At 37.2% G+C, this 21,515-nt stretch overlaps 2 protein-coding genes across 2 annotated transcripts in view; one reads left to right on the top strand and one right to left on the bottom strand.

Annotated features, from left to right (window-relative positions):
• Positions 1–2,935, top strand: part of HELRODRAFT_175105 (hypothetical protein) — a gene marked incomplete at both ends in the record, with an annotated part of 5,359 nt that extends 2,424 nt beyond the window's left edge. Inside the window, one exon of the mRNA XM_009022542.1 lies at positions 2,907–2,935. Coding sequence (XP_009020790.1) covers positions 2,907–2,935 — 29 coding nt within the window. The remainder of the gene's footprint in view (positions 1–2,906) is intronic.
• A 10,580-nt stretch (positions 2,936–13,515) lies between these two features.
• HELRODRAFT_82389 (hypothetical protein) lies at positions 13,516–20,381 on the bottom strand (the record flags this gene model as incomplete). The annotated part of the gene is made up of 15 exons (XM_009022541.1): positions 13,516–13,754; positions 14,139–14,363; positions 14,693–14,803; positions 15,224–15,340; positions 15,696–15,766; positions 16,139–16,219; positions 16,444–16,538; positions 16,954–17,040; positions 17,400–17,487; positions 17,930–18,018; positions 18,520–18,551; positions 19,056–19,182; positions 19,416–19,514; positions 19,857–19,961; positions 20,169–20,381. 15 exons carry the CDS (start codon positions 20,379–20,381, stop codon positions 13,516–13,518), a joined length of 1,779 nt encoding a protein of 592 aa, XP_009020789.1.
• Positions 20,382–21,515: the final 1,134 nt, after the last annotated feature.

The following is a 21,515-nucleotide window of genomic DNA, read 5'->3' as shown; positions in this document are numbered from 1 at the left end:
CAAAAGTGGGTAAATTTCCAACTAGTTTCAAACATGCTATAGTTGTTCCTATTTTGAAGAAAACAAGCTGTGATGGAAACGACGTTAAAAGTTACAGACCAATATCAAACCTTTCGTTCTTACCAAAGATTGTTGAGCGTGTTGTGATGAAAAGTCTACTAGCCTATTTGTATGAAAATAGTTTGATGCCAATCTACCAGTCGGCATATAGACGATTCCACTCAACTGAGACAGCGTTACTACATGTCTTGTCAAACTTGTTTTCTGCAACGGACATTCAAAATATTTCAATGATGTCATTCCTGGATATGTCGTCGGCATTCGACTGTGTCAACCATGATATACTTTTGAATATGTTGCGGTACGATTACGGATTGACTGATACTGTTGTTGCGTGGTTTGAGTCGTATTTAGCAGACCGAACGCAGCAGGTTTTGTTCAAGAATGTACTGTCGGATGTCAAAATGGTTAAATCAGGGGTACCTCAGGGATCCGTTCTTGGGCCTATTCTGTTTATACTATATACATCAGGCGTACTTAAAATTATTAATTTTCATGGATTTGCGTGCCACGCGTTCGCAGACGACATTCAAGTTCTGGTGACTGGTCATCCTAATCATTTCCAGACCGAAGTTGATAAATTTGTCAGATGTTTGTTGGAGGTTGGTAAATGGATGTCATGTAACTCATTGAAGCTCAATCAATGCAAGACTCAACTGCTTCCGGTGGGCACATGGCAGCAGCTGGCAAAATTAAATGCAAGTTCCATCACAGTAAATGACGTTGACATACCGTTTGTTCAGACAGCTACCAACTTGGGAGTTTTGCTTGATAGTAAATTATCGATGAAAGATCATATAAAGATGATATCGATTTCATGCGTCTCCTGTCTCCGAAATTTGTATCGAATTAAACACTGGTTGGACAGATCAACCATAGAAACTTTAGTGCATGCATTTGTTACGTCTCGTTTAGATTACTGTAACAGCTTGTTGTATAAAATACCCGACAAATCAATAGCTATTTTGCAGTCGGTTCAGAACAGAGCTGCAAAGTTGGTTGCCGGTAAATTGAAGTTTGACCACGTTACGCCAATTTTGAACGATCTGCACTGGCTGACAATTGATAAAAGAATAATTTTTAAAATTGGTGTGATTATGTTCAAAGCATTGAATGGAATGTCACCGGATTACATAACTGATAAATTTACCAGAAAAGAATCAACTTCTGGTTTCCATCTTCGATCAGATGATATGAATCTCTTGAGGGTGCCAGTGGCGTTTTTACAGATTGGTTCGCGTGATATTGCAATCGCTGGTCCTACTGTGTGGAACAATCTCCCTGCACCACTAAGAAAGCCTGGGCTTCATCTTCGAGCATTTAAAAAAGATTTAAAGACATTTTTATTTTTGTTGAAATTACATTGAATTCTGTACTACTTGATTTTGTACTATTTTGTTTGTCACGTATATAATTGCTTTATTTTTGAGAGCGCCTGTGAGAACATTTAATGGGCGCTCTAGAAGTTATCCTTAATAATAATAATAATAATAATACATACATACATACATACATACATACATACATACATACATACATACATACATACATACAAGTAAAGAATGCGGTTTGGCCGCGGCCAGGGCAGCGGAAGAGAAAATGAAAAAATATGGGACGCTCTCCCCTCGATGGAATTCTTGCCAATATGTATCGAGGTTCTCGGCCCGATGGACCCCAACACCCTTAAATTTCTTAAGGCAATATGTAATATAAAATAATATAATATAAAATGATCAGCGTCAGATCAGGCGACAGCAGGGAACTGTTTTTCGCAACTAACAATTTAGGTGATATTTCTCAGAATTTAGTTGGTTTCAGGCGAAGGTCTGAGCACCTGCTCTTCATGATCAAACTGCACATCATCACCAACGCAAACGTCATCATCACTTTCACACGCCATCATCATTCGCAATCTTCATCGTCATCATCATCATCAACTAAACCTCATCATCATCATCATCATCATCATCATCATCATCATCATCATCATCATCATCATCAACTATATCTCATCATCATCATCATTATCACCATCATCATTACATCGTCATTGTCATCTTCATCATCGTCATCGTCATCAATTATAATCTTCGGATAGTTGAATGTTGGATTGATTGATTAGTACATGAGTAAGATTCTCAACCTCTGATTGACTATAAGAAAATAGAAAATCACTTGATCATGATTAATAGATAGTGTATCTAAATTGACAAGATAATAAAACTGCAAAATTGTACAAGTGAATGAAGACAAATCAGAACACACGCTAGAAGAAATTTAAAAGGATAGAGACTTCCCATTAAAAATTACAAATGCATGCGTGTCCCCGTGAACGCGTATGCAAGAATGAAATAGAGCCAATAACGGCATGTAATCCTATTAAGTATATTCGCCTTGCAAAACTAATCACTAACAAACTTAAATCTACACGAATAGAGATATAACGTCATTATTTGTGTGTAAGTGTGCGAGTATCTGTGTATGTTTGTTTTTGTCTGTATATATATATATATATATGTGTGTGTGTGTGTGTGTGTTTGTGTGTGTGAGAGTTTATTTGTCTGTATTTGTTGTATCATTTTTATGTTTCCTTGTCTTATTTTTATTCTTCTTTTTCGATCTTATTTGTTTCCTCTGTTTCTTATTCCTCATCCCCGTAATCATACGAGAATTTTCCGACGCAAAGAGAAGGGAGGGACATGCACATGACGGAAAGATTCAGGAAATAAAAATATCAGACATGCGACATCGGCGGCTTACTTTTACGTCGCAACAACAACGCAAGAAGCAACAACGACAATAACAACACAAACGTAAAAACAACAACACACCACCACCAACATCAGCACAGCAACTCCAACAAAACAGCAAATAAAACGACGACAACAAAAAAAACTACCCATCAAAATAAAACAAAAATACAACAAACAAAAACAAAAACCACAAAAAAAAATAAAATAATGTCGCCAGGAACAAAAAAAGTAAAAAAACATTACATGGCAAAAATTTTTTTTAAGAAAGAAAATGTAAAAAGTATGTAAGAAATATGTAAAAAAAACTACAAAAATTTACAGAAAATGCAAAAGAAAACACAAACCTAACGAAAAAATGATAAAAAAATGATAAAAATAGGAAGCATGTTAGCATAAATAGAGGAACATCCCACACGGTTCGGCCGTGCGCTCAATAAACGCCGCCAAGGAATGCAGTTATGTCGGAATGAAGTTTTTGAGGCTGTGGAAAATGCAGTTATTACGAGATTTATGCCTATGAGTGTGTGTGCGTGTGTTATGTGTGTGTTTAATGAGGTTGTCTGCGTGTGTATGTGATGCAATTATGTGAGTGTTTATCTGCATACCTATGTATTTTACAAAAAAACTCATAAGTATTTCTCAGAAATTTCAATAAAAAACACACAGCGCAGCTAATTTTAATAGGCTTGACACAACGCCCTGCACATGTTGCACGTTATAAGGTAAAAGAATCTTTCTACGCTCGAACCCGATCACTGCAAAACCAACGCCAGGAAATATTACCATTACCCCAAAGTGCCGCCTTATAGAAATACGCAATGCGATTTTGGTAAAATATATAAGAATGAAAGCGTATAAAAACCAGTTAAAAATCTAATTTACTAACTGACCAATCCAGCTGACCAATCAGCCAGTCAGTCTGCGTGCTTGCATGAGGGTGATGCTGAATGCTGACCGGACGTGACGTCATGGTGAGGTTTGAGTTAACTTGGTGACGTAGTGGAATCGGTAGAAAACGGCGAAAAGGAATGATGATGAATTTTGCAATAATGGTCATGAGAACATTCAATAACTTTTCAGTTTAAATTTTGACTAACCATTTAATTTTGTGCTTCATGGTACTAGTCATAAAATATATCATCATCATCGTCGTCGTCAACATCAACCTCATCATCGTCGTCCTCATCATCAGAAGCAATCAGCATTGGCCGAATTTGTTAACTGGCACACTAAAGGAAAAATAATTATTCTCATTGTCGTTAATGAACGCCAACATCTTATTGTGATAATTTATCATTCTCTTCATCTCATTAACATAACTCATTAGTGTAAGCGTCTCATTAACATAATATATTATTGTCATCATCTCATGAACATTAATGTCATTAACGTGTCATAACCCATTCATATCATAATCACCAGCGCTGTCGTTTCGTTCACCATCATCTACACTCTACAGCGTCACCACGCTATATATATAATATTTTGAAAAATTGTTATTGCTGCAAACACAACGGCTTCCAACACATCTAACACGTCAGCCACGATTACCACAGTCGCGCAGTCGTCACAACAACTACAGCCACACCACCATCACCATTTTATAATCAGAGACAGCACTTCGCTTTCTAGGCATGATTGATTTGGGTCTAATGAAAAAAATTAAATCTTTTCACGAGTAGAAAGAAGAGACATTGGAGCAGCTGCAGCAACAGCAAAAGAGAAAAAAACTAAATGCAAGAGAAGAAGCAAATAAGAGAAACATAGTGAAGAAAAACACATATAGAAATACGACCGCTCCAAAATAAACCGAAAACTAGAGGATTAGTAACTGAGCGTAAAAAAGTTTCAAAAAAAAAGTGAGAATAAGAAAAAAAATTCCTTGTTACCAAAAAAACAAACGAATAAAATATTTTTGGAATAAAAGACACACAGACAAGAAGATGCTTATGAATGTCGGTGGTGGCGTGGATGTAGCTGTGGCGGCTACGGCTACTGCTGACACCGATTTCATTCAACGACAATTTTTTAGAACGATTCTTAGAAACATCTCCTCACGCTTGGATGATCTGCCATTTAAAAAAATCTGCAATTCAATGAGGTCCAATGAAATGTTAAATATCAACTAAATTAAAAAAGAGAGAAAGAGTAAGAAAGAGAGAGAGAGGAGAGAGAGAGAGAGGAGAGAGAGAGAGGAGAGAGAGAGAGTGAATAAAAATGTAGAAGAAACTGAACATGTCTGAGAAAATAGAACATTGAATGAATGAGTGATTGAAAGACTAAATGGATGGAGGCTTTAAAGAAAGCTTTGCCAATTGAATGAAAATTTACGCTAACGCACGAGATGTAAAAAAAGCGCGAAAAGACAAAAACACAAAACGAAATACTTTTTTTTACAAAGTTTATTTTTCCATTTATTTTTATATCTACATACAATAAATAAACTCTAATTTTTAATTGTATTTTTATAATAAAACAGAAGATACTTTATAATGACGGTTCGTTTACATTAGTTGCAATTCAATGAACTTAGAATACTGTTAAATAAATAAATAAATTGTGTCCATTTTTTGAGTTTTTTAAATAAAAAACATAAATAAAACTGTAATACCAAGAAACCTGAAAATGAATAAGCTAATAATTAAGTAAATTAAAGTGTATTCATGATCATCTGAATGGAAATTAATATTTTATCAGTGATCGTCATTTAAAAAAAATTTAATTAAATTAAATTTCCATGAATTCATAATTTTTTAGAATATTTTTATCAACACATTTTAGCTGAAAATCATAATTGTATATTTTCCATTATGATTCAAAAGCATCGCTTATAGGTACACATAAAACCCTTGAAATATCATTAATAATAATAACGATAATAATAACCATAAAATTATTTATAATAATTACCATCAAAATAATCGCATGGAACAAGTTTGACAAATGTGAGTTAAGTGTATTAAATAACTTGCATACAAAAAAAACCAATAAAAATTATTGTTGCTGAATGTCTGACAGCAGTTTGCAATGCAAGTTTTTGAGAATCTGTAACAGGAACAACACCAACAAACACGTTAGCAACAATAAAATTTGTAATAAAAATTAAATTATTATTACAATGATAATGATAGCAACTAACATCATCGTCCTTAATGTCAGTTGGCATTATTTCAAAAGACGAAACGAAATAACGAATAAATGGATGGTGATAATAAAATGATAACAAATGCAACGCTGATGACGATATATGTGATAATGTTTTAACGAACAACACTTCGGACAGAACAAGATTTACTAAGATAAAACGAAATTTAAAATTACTTCCAAGAATCAAATTAATTTTAATGAATGAACATGAGAAATAGCTTTAATAACCAATTTTATAAAAAAAAATCACAGGATTGTGAGTAAGAAGAGTATTTATTCATTCAAGTGCAACAAACAGCAAGATGTACTCATAACATAATCATATCGTATATTATGTAAATTTTTATTGTATAATAATATTTATTTTTAATTTCAATGTCAAATCAAGTCATTCGTATTCATTCAAATAGACAAAAATTTCCAAAAGTAAGTGAAACTATTCCCACAAACTAAACCAAACCGTATCCATAGATTAATAAAATAAGATTTGTTATATGTTTATTGCTTATTAAATATTTTCTATATTAAGAATAAAAATTGTTATTCATCTCCGAATTATTCTCAAGTTGGAGTTTGAAGATAAATAAGCGGAAATAAATAAAATGAACGATGGATGTGAGCTGGCAAAACGTAATAAAAATAATAAAACTGGAAAACGCGATGGAAAACAAGGAAAATCAGCAGAAGATCTGCGCTTGTGGAGAGAATTGATTGTGAAATAATAGATTAGAGATGTATGTAGTACGTATAGTACAACAGTTATGTTATTGCATGCGCCTGCCTGTCACGAGATCAACTTACAACACCTAGTTTGAAAACGACCAAATTTCATTTAAAATATCAATACTGATTCCAAATTATTTTAAATAAATTGAATTAATCAAATATACAAATGAAAAAATATAAATGAATAAATGACCATAAATAAATAAATATGTAGATAGATAGATAGAAAGAAAGCGCAAGAGAAAAAGAAAAAGAGAAAGGGAAAGAGAAAGAGGACTTAAATATATGTCATCGTGAATATTTCGTTCAAGTTGCGAATATGGAACCGGTTAGAGCGCACACTTTGAAAAATTTACAATGAATGCAAAGTAACACAGCGTGTCATCTTTCAAGTGGATGTTCAACTGCTTGCTTGCTTACTGATTACTAAAAATTGATATTATCAAATACTACAAAACCATTACACATTGAAATACACATCCATAAGTATGCATTCGACAATCATCAACACTGCAAAAATCACAAGCCACTCTAGTGCAATCAAACCATCGGAAAAACAGTTTGGCTTCGATGAACGAGGTTCTTTGGAATACCATATCTTCTTTATTTAATTTTAATAAGCATAAATAAAAATATGAATAAATGACTAAGCATATATATCTGTATGTATATATATATATAAAAGTTTTTGTCTGTATACATATCAGTTTTCATATAAACAGTCGCACCATTTGGATTTTTGAATGATTTCAAGTTTGAAAGGTAAAATTTTGAAAAAAATTAATAATCAAATGTGTAATCAACTTAAAGATGAAAATACTTTGGAGCAATGATGACGAGTGACAAATGACTAATCAGCATGACTAACTTTTTAATAAAATCCGTGCAATGTAACACAGTCACAAGGATTTAAAATACTCTACTCATTTTTATCTACAATAATAATGACAACAACAGAATAAAAACACGATGATGACGATGACGACAAACAACTGAAAAATAAAAAAGCACTCAAACGTCATAGATCATAATTATTATCTTTGAATCTCAAATTGATTATCATCTGTCCGTCACTCAATAAAAGAACAAAAAATAGTTCTTAAATATAACCATATCTACATCTGCAACATATGTATATTTAGAAAAATATATAACTATCAATGACAAACATTTTGAATAATGCAAATGCGTGTTAAAAAATAAATTAGTGTGTATTTCCATTGTACCCGTATAAATATATACCATAATTATTTCATAAAAGCACTGCTATTTTTACCGCCTGCATCATTCCCCGGAATGCTATTGGATGGCGTTCTGGCCAATGGAGATGGAGGAATGCTATGCCAGGATTTTCTTCTGTTAGATGGCAGCATGTTAGTGCAGGTAATAAAATTGCTACTGCTACTGTTACTGGTTGATGTGGAGAGAGTAGATGACGTAGCAGTGCTGGTCAGTGAGCAGGAGTGCTGAGTCGCCGTGCTGCTTGAAAATGAATTTCTTTGCAGTTGCAACTGCTGCTGTAGCTGTTGATGATGCAACAGCTGCTGCTGATGACGCAGAACCAGAGAGCTTGGTCTGGCACCGAACTGCGCAAGTGGACAACATAGAGGAGAATTGGAACCACTTGAACATGGCGAGGAACTGTGAGGTGAGTTTCCAAGTGAGTCAGCCAATGAGGGAGGCGAGGAGGAGGTGCCGGAGGAACATCTTCTCATGCTAGGTTGTCGGGCTTTGCAGGACGATTGTCGTCCGTATGTGGGCAACATAGATTTCAAACTCAATTTTTTGCAGCCACTTGTGTTCATCAGTTTCGCAGCATTGTTCTCGTTGCTGATATTGTTACTGGTGTACGTGACACGATCCACTTTGAGAAGATCACTTCCTGACGAGGATGAAAGCGATCTTTGGGATGTGGCACCAAATATTGGAGGTTTGCCACAACTACTGCTGCTACTTTCACCACCACCGCCACCACCGCTACTGTAACTGTCGTCAACGTAATTCTTATCCCCGATGAAATATTTTCCGTTATCTCTCTCGCCAAACTGTGACGTTCCTCCTTTCATTTTTGCTCCTCCTTCCATCACTTCGCTGCTGTTAACACCAGCACCTTCATTCTGAGCAGAATCGCTGCCACTATCGCAACTACTCACAATGCTCACGCCACAGCTGCTGCAGTGACTTCGACTGCCACCCGAAGTTATGAGAGGCAAACTCGATCGACTGACCTTCTTACTACTGATCTTTCTGAACAGAGAAGAGTGCCTTCGTGTTTTCGAACTCAACAAATTTTCTTTGGAGTTAGCGCAATCACTGCAAATGATGACGTTGGAAGAGCTAACGACTTCAAGATCCGGATTCGGTGACAATAATATTTTATGATCGTAATTTCCTCCAAAATTGTCGACATTTTCACTTTTGTGCTTCGACTGTGGACTGGGGGAATAGAATTTGGAGTGGTGAATGTGTTTGGTGAGTCCAGTGAAAATGTTGTGAGTCTTTCTAGAAATCGACGATGTTTTGTAAGCCATGTTGTTGTTTCTATTACTGTTTTTGTTACTGTTGCCACTTCCAACTATTCTGAAATCATTTCCGTTGCCATTGTTGTTGTGACGCAGTTTGCTTGGAACCACCTTGATGGATGTGGACGACATAGGAACAACTTCAAGCTTCACTTTGTCCTGGGTGCCGAGCACAAGACTGAGCACCTGCGTTGTGTGTGTGTGGTAGCATGACCCATTTGCCAAAGAATGCAACGACTGAACAACAACAATATGTAACATTTCATAAGAAGCAATTAAGCTTATGGAAATTAACATAATTAATTGATGGATTGGTTTCAAGTTGTAAAGGGCGTAACGTCAGTTGCATACAAAAGTGCATGATGCGGAAATGACGAGCAAACGCAAAAAATTGATAAATTGAAGTTGTCATGAACAAAATAAAGACCTGAATGTGTGAGAGACCTTGCACGAGTTTGTCGTTCACTTTGAAGATCATATCTCCAGTTTTTAGACCTGCCTTGTTAGCTGGTCCGCACTCATCTACGTGCTGGTGCAAACATTATCATGACGTTAATCAACGTTATAACAATTCATTATTACCATGATTCTCGTCACTAACTTCACCACCACAACTACATCATCCTCATCATCATCAGCATCCTCATCACCACCATCCTCCTCATCACCATCATCGTCCTCCATGAAGTAAGAGGCAGTAACCTCAATAATATGATGCAGGACATGGTCAGTTGAATCACTTTTGTAAACCCTGATAGCTCTGAACAAAAAGCCAAACCCTCTGTGACCCTTCTTTATAATTATAGGAGCTTTCGGGCCCACCAAGAATAATGAAGTACCCATTTCGTTGTTGTTGCTGCTGATGTTGTCATTACTGCTGTTCTTGTGAGTGTCAAGTTGTTGCGGATTGGCATCACAATCATTTTTGTTGGTTGAAGCTGATTTGTTGATGTAGATGTAAGACCAGTGATTGTTTGAGGACAACGTTGTTGATGTCGATGCTATAGACGATGTTGTTGATGTCAGTGTTGGTGTAAGTTTTGTAAATTTTGTTGGCCTTACAATTCTGCTGTTAGTGCTCATAAAGTTGTTGCCGCTATCGACCGTCGTTCCAGAGCTTGCTGTCAACATTGTTGATGTTGTGAGAGCAGGCGTTGCTGCTGTTGGTAGCGGAAATGATTCGGTTTCAGAAAAGTTCCTACCATCAGCGCGTTGTTTCATTTGCAGTAATGGGGAAATTTTCTTCACTGACGAGGCTGCAGCTGTTGACGATGTTGATATTGAAGTGGTTGACGATTTTGTTGACGATGTTGCCGTTGTTGATGATGTAGATGTCGTTGTAGTTGTCAACAATTTTGTTGGAAACGAGATGATCGATGACGCAACGTTATTATTATCTGCACTTGGTTTAGGCGACGATGATGATGCAGACGTCGGTGCACATGGTTTCTGAATGATCTTGCTAGTTACTTTTGACTTTGGAATGCTCGGGAATATAAACATGGTCTTTGAAATAAAAACTGGAGAGTTGACTGGCGTTAATGAAACTGGCGTTAATGAGGCTGGCGTTAATGAGGCTGGTGTCGCCACAATTGTTGCCGGTGAGTACGTCTTCGTCAATGAGGCTAGTGTCGCCGTGTTTGTTGTGGCTAATATTGGAGCTGTGCTCGTTGTTGCTGATGTTAATGTTGTTATTGATGACGATGTGGTTGTTGATGATGACGTTGAAGACGATGACGTTGTAGAAAAAGACATTGAAGATGATGAGGTTGTAAATAATGAGGTTGTAGATGATACTGATGTTGCTGCTTTTGAAGATAGACGATCATCATTACCCTCAGTTCTCCCAATTTTATCAAGTTCTTCTTGATCAGTGTTGATGATTTTAAGTTGAGATGGAATGCATTGGTGTCTCCTGCTATTCAGTTTGGGAACGAACGTCGTTGTGTGTGTTGTAGTTGAGGCTGCTCTCATTGTTGATGTCGAAGTGAGGAACACGGATGTTGTTGATGCCGTTGTTGCGGTGGACATCTTAACTACTGTGGAAACTGCTGTGGATGTTGAAATTGTTGAAAAAGTTGTTGATGGAATTATAGCTGCTGATGTTGTTGTAGTTGATGAAGATGACGATGAGCTGATTGGGGTTGATGTCGAAGCAATATCTTTTGGAAACACTGTCATGTGAACTCTACTCGACGAAGATGAGAATAAATTATTAGCCGCTTTCAGTGCCATCTTAAATACAGAAGTACTGTTAACAATATTAGATGTGGCCGACGTGGAGTGCGCTGCTGTGGCTACAGATGTCGCGGCTTCTGTTGTCGGCTCTGTGGTTGATGTCGCCGTAGATGTTATCGTTGCTGACGTCAGTGTTGCTGTTGTTGACGCCATTGTTGTTAATTTAACTTTGGAAGTTGGTGATGATGTTGACGATCCAGAGAGGACATTAGATGAGGCATGGCTCATTTCAGCGTTAGTAGTGACATTCGCAGTTGTAGTTGTTGTGATAACGGAATAAACATCAGAAGCAGGACGAGTAGAAGAAGTTGTGGATGAAATTGTTACGGTGGTGTCGCAAATGGCTGAATTAGTTGCTAAAATGTGAAGAGTGTTATTAGTGGAATTAGCAGCAGCAGCAGCAGTGCCAGAAGCAGCAACACTAGCAGTGACATCATTATTGTCATTGTTAGTGATAGTAGACAGGGTAGCAGCAGTTGTTGGAATTATTTTCAATGAATGATCGAAGTCTTTGGAAACTGTTTTCTTGTTTTCATCACCTTCCTCACCATCGTAATCCGCATCCAGCTTTTTGTGGATAACATTAGTTTTGCACTTTTGAAAGCCAATCCTTCTGTTGCAAGAATTCCCAGCAGCATAAATATTTTTATTAACATTCTTCATTAGATCGCTACCAACTTTATCGGCACGACTTTTTCTTTTATCATCATCATTCTCACTCATATCATTGTCAACAATGCTAATATTTTTATCATCATCAGCATTGCGATGATGATGGTGATCAGTGACGTCACCATCAACGTCATCATCATCATCGATACACATGTCCAACTTGGGAACCAGTTTAGCAGCAGGTACGTTGCTGGCTCGAAGTTGTGAAATGGACATTTTGGACTTCATAGCATTGCTGCGCACGATGTTGCTGTTGTCTGCTGCCAGGCTCTCGTTGATGTTGTTGTTCATAATGTTGTTGCTGTCACTGATGTTGTTGCTGTTATAGTTGCTACTGTTATCGTAGTTTTTGTTGTTTTTGAAGGGGTTTGTGATGCTAAAGCTGCTGCTGCAGTCGACTTTCTTGCCGGCTGGTAGCGAACCATATGGAGAGGTACTGCATTACAAACAACATCAACTTACAAATTGTTAAAATCATGAAACCGACCACAAAATAACCTTAACAAAGATGATTATTCTGCGATTTCTAGCAAATACAAAAAGCAAACTTAAAGGTTTGAACTGTTATACAAACAAGCAAGCCAATATAAAATTACAGTTTACATTGTTAATGAAAACTAAAAAAAATAAGCAAAACAGAATTCCAAAAAAATATTCACTTCGATTTTAATAACTTGTCAATGAAAAAATCAATAAAAAAAATTCCAAATCATAGAGGTGAATTAGCATGAATGAAACAAAGGAAGGAACAAACATTATGCAAGAGTAGTCAACTCCAGCTGCACGTGTTGTTTTTGTATGTTCGTCCTCAGGTACCTTCGGGGTGCTCGTGAGAATCTCGTCTCCTCCAGCATTTAAAACGTGTGTTTGGTCATCCTGCAGTTTGCTGTCGAAGGATTGCTGGTGCTGTTCAGTTTTTTGTTCATCCTTCATCGCCACCACGTCGGCTAACTTTCTGCTGATTTCACCTCTAATCTCTTCAAGCAATTTGAAATTAATTTTCTTCTGTTCGTTAGATGACGCTGAGTCTCTGTCAGCATCGTCATGATCCTCGATCGATTTTTCAATTCGTGCTGCTTCAGTTGTAGTAATCGTAGTATTAGTGGTAACATGGGTGGCGACAGTAGCAGTAGCAGTAGTGACGACGCTATCGAGTGTACACGTTGTGTCGGTTGCCGTTCCACTAATAATGCTCACGCAGGAGTCCGGAGGATATGTGCTTGAAGTAGCTGCGCCGATGGTTACACTGGATGGAGCGCATAACGTGGCTGGCGTGCCTGACCAGACCGGCAGCTTTCAAGTTACATTTACAGCATTTAAATAATAATTATCGCAACATTCGATTGGTTCTCAATCACCACATTCAACAACATAAAAACGTCATCCCAACGAAGCATTTATTCATTTAAGCTAACCCGAGCAAGCCCTCCAATCCAACTTACATCACGAGATGAGTCCAATGCAATACTGACTGACTCACTACCACCATCTCCAAGCAACTGCTTCAGTCCATGTGTCCTTCCATAATTGATGGAGCACGATGAGAAACTATGGAATAAGTTGCTACCATCATCATCGTCGTCGTCGTCATCATCATCGTCGTCGACGGCTGAGTGATCGTATCTGTCCAAGCGAGCTTTGTTGGTGTTCAGTGTTTATTTTCTCATTTTGTTTTGTTTCAGATTAGAAAAATTGTTTGAATTCATAAAAACTAAATTTGAAAATATATAATAACTCTCAAACTTTAAAGATTTGGTAAGGGAGAATTTTATTTAAACGAGCGTAAATATAATTTCGTAATTATCTCATCAACTGCATGCATTGTTTTACTTTTCACAATTTTAATCACCGTCCCATAGTCACATTTCTCCATCTTAATCTCCATCACCACCAGCGCCACAAATCATCAATAATCAACAAATCACCATCAACTAGTCCTCAGTCAATCCCTAGCCAACCACCAATCAACCACCAACAACCAACCAACAACCAACCAACAACTAACCAACAACCAACCAACCATCAAAATAACTCGTATCTTCTTCATGTTCCAGTTGGGGAACAAACTCAGCCTTCTGTCTCAACAGACCATCCCAATCCAGCCCATAGAAGAACACGTGACACTTCACTTCCGTCGCACCACCTGATCCCAACCGCTCGAGTGGTGAGTGCTCCAGTAACTGAATGACGAGGTCTTGAGCTTCTTCCGGCGGTGAGAATTCATCTTCCGGCCATTCAACCGGATCTGAGTGGGAGTTACGTAATTCGTTCTCGTTTTATTTGAGATTCCAAATAAAGGTACAAAAACTATATTTACAATCCTGATGCAAACGCTATTACAAATGTTATTTATATTAAAAATATAAATTAACGAGTCATTATACTATATTTAATGATAAAATTATCATTTGGAGGTTAATGTTCAAATTTTCCAACCATCACCAATGACATCACCATAAACAATCACCACGATCGTCACCAATTACACCCACCCCATCGTAATCAGCATAATCCACATCATCATCCTCCTTCTCATCATCATCAACATCATCGTCATCATCAACATCATCTTACTATTGATGATAGCAGTGAAGAGTTCATCAGGTGTTTCCCCTGTGAAAGGGACACAGCCAACAAGAAATTCATACAAGATCACCCCCATAGACCACCAGTCCACCGGCTTGCCTGCGTTCAACGTTCATTCAATCATTAGTTAATCATTCAATTTTATTTTATAATATACATCATCATTAAATATGGTCCGGTTGGAAAATTAGCTCAGATGGTACGAACGCTATGGTTGGCGCAGTTGTTAATGCGCTTTGTTTTGGTTCGAATGCTACCTGCCTGACAAATCCTAAAAAAATTATTCGGCTTGAGTGATGCTGCATCACTTACAAACAAATACAAAAAATACATACACGCCGTCGTGTGGATGTTGCAGCCTTTGCATCAAAGACAGTTTTAGCGTATCGGGGCAAGTAGAAAGCAAGGAAGAAAAAATTTGCTAAACGCGATTCAAGTTTTCAACAAATAATGAACTATTTTATGTTATCATCGTCATCAGCAGCAGCCTCACAACCTACCCACCAATTTAATACTCACCATACTCCTGTCTGAGAATGACCTCAGGTGATATGTACTCAGGTGTGCCAAAAATCTGCTTGTCCTTAAACTGCTTGCAATCCTTATCGATGGAGCCCTCGTACAAGTTTGTCGTCACTAGGTGGTGCAAAATTTCACATCAATTTATTTTTGTTTGTTGTGAACGTTTTTTTTATATTCTGTCGTTACAGAAATGTACATTTAATTTGTATGTAATAATTTAAAAAGACTAAAATATAGGTGTCCCATGAATGATGTAGAAGTTGAATAGGAAATATCGATCAAGCGTTGCATCATGCTGCACAACTACTTATAATGTAACAAACGTGAAACGACACGATGAACCTGATGTGACGTAGACAACAACGCAACAGCTCAAATAATTCATCCAAGAAGTAACAAAATAGCATCACAAAATGATTTGATCAACTAAATTTCGTGACAATGTATGATGAAATGAATTAGCACTAACGATTTATCAATCCGATCTTCGATAATCCAAAGTCTGTCAGCTTGATGTGACCCATGGATGTTATCAGCAGGCTATAACATTTTTAATTACATCATTATTGTTATTTAATTCTCAATAATTTAAAATTGAACGCCCGTTTAAATCTACTAGTAAATCAATTAATTAAATTAAAATTTACTTCAACAGAGCTTATCGAAAATTGAAAAGCAAAGAAAAGTAAATGTATGAAAAATTGAAAAAATCACCGAAAATAAACTAACAAACCGCTCATTAGTAAACCAATCAGTCGATCGGTCGGTCAGTCGGTCAGCTAGCCAGCCAGCCAGCCAACCAGCCAGTCAGTCAGTCAGCCAGCTAGATAACCAGCCAGTCAGTCAGTCGTTCGGTCGGTCAATCAACCAAGCAAGCAAGCAATCGCTCAATCAACATATCCTGATACGAACTTGTCCGGTTTAAGATCCCTGTGGACTATTCCATAGCTGTGAAGGTACTCAAGTGCCAGGACTGCCTCAGCAAAGTACATCCTGTATGTAGTTATTTGATTGCATTGTGAGTCCAACGGTCAGCATTTTCATTGTGATCATCGTTATCACCATCATCTCATAATAACTATATTCATAATCACACCAACATCACAAACTTCATCATCTTCATCACCATAATTATCATCATCATCTTTCTCCTTCTCCTTTCTCCTCCTCATCGCCATAATCAACATAACCAACAATATCATCACCACCATCATCACCTGGCAAGATCCATGGGCAGAGGACCGCCGATATTTTTCAGCAGGGTGGCCACATCACCACCTTCCACGTACTCCAGCACTAAACACAGATGCTTCTGATCATGATGGTAGTGACGACGATGGTGACGATAATGATGATGTTGATGATCATGATCATGACGATGATGATGACGATGATTATGACAATTTGTGATAACGATAAATATAATGACGATTGACGATGATGATCATGTTGAAATTGCATGCCGTGTATGATGATACTACGATAAGAATAATGATTACGGTGATCGTAATCAGAGAATGACAGTGACATCGTAATCATAATGATGAAAATAAATGTTCGAATGAAAAGATGCAGCGATGCTTGGTGAAATGATATTTTCGAAAATAAAAAAAAATCAAGATAACGACAGACATCATCGTAGTAATATGATGATGATGTGATAAAATATAGAGGGAACTATGGTGATGATGGTAATTTAGAAAATTTTTAAAACAAAATCGACCAACCTTAGTCTCAAAACTGCAAAAAAAACTGACAACGAAAGGATTGTCTGTGAAAGTTAATATGTCTCTCTCCGCAAATACTTGTTCCACCTGACGGACCAATGAAATAATGATGAATTAAATCGATGAATTCATATCGAACAATCATTTGTTTGTTCATTCATTCATTCATTCATTCATTCATTCATTCATTCATTCATTCATTCAATCATTCATTCATTCATTCATTATTTCAGTCCTTTGTTTGTTTATTTATCAATCTACATATATGTCTGTTAATCATTTATTCGTTCGTTCGTTCGTTAATTTCATTTAATCAGACATACATTCACATTCATTAGTTTGCCTGTTAATTCATTCCTTCATCCGTTTGCTCATTCATTCATTCACTCATTCATTTATTCACCCTTCCACTCGTACAAATGCTCATAATGTTGTTGAAAAAATACTTGATTGCGAAGGACGAGATGACTTTTCAATAGTTTCTTCATGGCGTACACCTGGCGCGTTTCCTTGCTCCTTATCAAGAACACGCTCCTGGTCGGTCGATTGATTGATTGATTGATTGATTGACAGACTGACTGACTGACTGACTGATTGATTGATTGATTGATTGATTGATTGATTGATTGATTGATTGATTGATTGATTGATTGATTGATTGATTGGTGGGTTAAAAAAATGAATAATTGACCGATTAAACGAATGACTGATTGACAAGTTAATTGATTAAAAAAACTAATCAACTGCAAATAAAAACTTAACAACAATCAGGTGATCAATCAAACAACAATGCAGTTATGAAACTTTAAATATTCGACCAACCAACCAACGAACCAACCAAAACCCAACAAACCAACCAACCAACCAATCAACCAACCAACCAATCAACCAACCAGCCCAGCCAGCCAGCCGGCCAGCCAGCCAACCATCCAACCAATCAACCAGCCAACCAACCAGCCAACCAAAAATCCCTAACCCATAAGCTCCATTGCTTATTAGTTTGATCATTTCAAAGTCCCCCTCGGAAGGTGTGTGGTGTCTGAAACTTTCTTCTTCCTGTACTGACTCCTGATGGTTGCTGTCACGTGGCTGTCGTCATGTAGTAGTGAGTGGTGGTGATACGATGAAGCTGATAACTAATGATGACGCGAATGTGATGATATGATGATGATCTGAAGACGATATGATGATGATGATGTAGTAGAAAGATGAGTAAATTTGATGATGATGAAAATGTCGTTATTTAAAAGATGCCTTTCAAATGAAAGCAAAGATGATGATGATGAGGAGGATTTTGGTAAACATTTTATTCATAGTGATTAAGAAGTTGATGACTGAGAATGTCGACCATGATGGCAAAATATTTTTTTGATGACAAATATTATTTAGTTATAAAAGAATTAGCAATTCTATTACAATACGTACACAAACCAAGTTTGAAATAAACAAAATGCAACATTTTTTGAAAAAAACAAAACAAAAAGCAATAAACAAAAAATAAACAAGTATGGTGAGTCAAACCTTGCCGCTGTCGTCATTACTGCAGCCACTTGCCGTGAAAATGACGTCACTGACTTCACATTCTGACGTCATTACATCTGCAAATGATGATTTTTGTCTCGTGAGATCAATGAGCATAAAAGAACGAGTGGACAGATAAAGAAATGAAAAGTGATTAAATAAATGGATGAATCAATCAACAAATGAACGAACTAATGAATGAATAAATGAACGAACGAATGAATGAATGAATGAATGAATGAATGAATGAATGAATGAATGAATGAATGAATGAATGAATGAATGAATGAATGAATAAATGAATGAATTAATTAATGAATAAAATAACGAAAGAATAGATAGAAGAATGAACAGCGATTAGTATGAACAAATGTGAAATAGAATAAAACAATGCACACATAAAACATGAAATAAACAGAATGAGGAAACAAATCGTAGAAACAAATATTCTCACGGTCATCATCATCATCATCAACATCATCATTATAATAATAATCATTAACATCATCATCACCATCATCCTAATCAGTATCATCGCCACCACCATCACGATAATCATCCTCCTTCCCACAACTAGCCACCATTGTTGAGATTCCTGTTCAGTCCCAGTTTATTGACTATGTACCTGGGGACATCTGTCTTGATGGTCTGCCTGATGTGGCCCTCTGCCGCCTCCAGCAGGAAGTAGAACTCAGCCGGGTCAAATTCCTGTGTGTGTGTGTGTGTGTGTGTGTGTGTGTGTGTGTGTGTGTGAATGTGTAAGCAGGGCATATGAAATTAAATGGCTTGATGATGAATGCCTAACATAATAAAACGAAGGAATGAATTGACAATAAAGTAATTATAAAATGAATAAAAGAATGGATAAATGAATGAATGAATGGTAGATGACATCCACAGACAGACGGTTAGACAAACAAACAGACAGACAGACCACTCACCAGACATTCAAGCAGACGAGACGGTCTGGAAAGAATGATGAGCAGTTTTTTGATCAACATTGACAAAGAGGTGTAACCATTCGGATTCCTATTTTTGGCCTGTAAGATACAAAATCCTAATGAATTTCAGGATGTCATAATGTAATTCAGAATTCAAAATATCATTTCAAAATTCAAAAATCAACATCATTATCGCAAACCATAGCAGCTACGTCGTTAACACTCCTCGTAAAATTTAACCCATTACAAAACCTGCATTACCATCATCATAGTATTGTGCTATGCGGAATGATGGCATAAGTATGCAGGCATTTAAACATTTCAACAGCAAGAAAAACAAATTATAGTTACGAAGGTTTATTTTTTAAAACAAATAACCGCTTGGTGCAGCTGTGAAATGAAATATAAAAAAAGTCCCAACATTGAATAACAGCGCGTCACCTCATTCAACAGTGTTTGAAGGCTTTCAGATATCTCATAAAAGTATGCACTGGTCAGTAACTTGTCCTTCGACTTCTGAAGACAATCCTTTGCTAGGTTTATTACCTGGTCGAAGGTTTAAATACAATGAAATGAAATATCTAATGAAATGAATGATAATTTGAATGACGCATATTCATGCGTCTGCGAATACAAAACAATATAGTAGTTTTATGACATCCTGGTCTTTCTTACTTGGTTCCAGACAAATCTAGCGGCTCCGGACGATTCAACATCCAGCGAATTCACCGCCATGACACTCGAATTGCTGACGTCACATACAGATGCCGACATGAGAGATGACGACGACGACAATGCTGCTCCAACCCCGTTCGTCTGAATGAACTGTTCCAATCTTTCTTCCATCTGTTCGACCGCCTTTGGAAACCTTTCCCTGTAGATGTCGTTCATGAGGACTGCTGCCTCTGCATCGGGTGGCCCTCGCGAGCAACTGACATGTGGGAAGGGAGGCAAAATGTTCAACATCAACATCGTGTCGGTTGAAAAGATGTGCTTACAATATAAAATATTAGAGAGAAAAAAATGGAAGATCATAAATGAAAGTAACAATAATAATTTGTTGTTGACATGTCACGCAACATATCAGAACATTATTTCGCTGCTGCAGTCTGACGTTCCATGCCAATGTATCAACATTTCGTAGTACGAGAAAAAAATGGCAGTTTCAAAAAACAACACACGCGATATATTACATTAAATATGAACAACACTCTGCAACAACAACGTAAAAAAAGCTATACATTTATACACAAACGCATTCGCTAACACGTACGTATGCAGCAAACAAATGCAGTCAAACTTAATAATACCCAATAAACACTACAGCACTCTCTGCCGACTTAGACAATTCATACACTCCCAATGCCTACCTGTAAGATCTCTGCCTAAAAAAACTTCCGCTCCTCGATGCGAAACCATCAGTGAAACTACTCAAACTGGATGAATAACTCCTCACTTCCTCGTCCTCCTCATCGTTGTTATCCCTATCCTGCTGGGAGCATGCATCGTCGATGTGGGGGGATATCATCCTGGTGCCGTCCCCAGCGGATGCCAGCAAGGAAGGTGGAGTGGCCAGCAGGCAGGTTGAGGTGGCCACCGTGGTTGCCGAGGATGTGGAGTCGGTGGAAAGGCGATGCGAACGATGAGATGATGGAGAGGTGGACATGCGAGATGGTGGCATGGAGTGAGGCATTTGTGCCGTCATCTGATTGGTCGGCGGCTGCTGGTGATGATGTTGGTGATGATGTTGGTGATGATGGTGCTGGTGATGGTCCGAGACTGCTAATCTCTCTTGCGAGGAATGCTGAGACTGTTCAGGTGGAAATTTTAAAAAGTGAAAACAAAAGTGAAAGTCTTTGAATGATTAGCTAATTTAGAAATTAACTTTGAAAAGTCTAGACATGAAAAACATCGGCACGAATGCACTGCAGTGTATGTTTCATGCAAACAGAGCAGAAGTCACGTGCAACAATGATTGCACACACACACACACCACACACACACACACACACACACACACACACACACACACATTGTACAGAACATGTGTACCTACACACAAATATTTTCACACAAGTATGTATTCAAGTTTTATCACAA

The sequence above is a fragment of the Helobdella robusta genome (genome assembly GCF_000326865.2).
Source record: "Helobdella robusta unplaced genomic scaffold HELROscaffold_32, whole genome shotgun sequence".
Classification (NCBI taxonomy): Eukaryota; Metazoa; Annelida; class Clitellata; order Rhynchobdellida; family Glossiphoniidae; genus Helobdella; species Helobdella robusta.
Note: the sequence above shows the minus strand (reverse complement) of the source record. Positions and strands in the feature narration are given on the sequence as shown.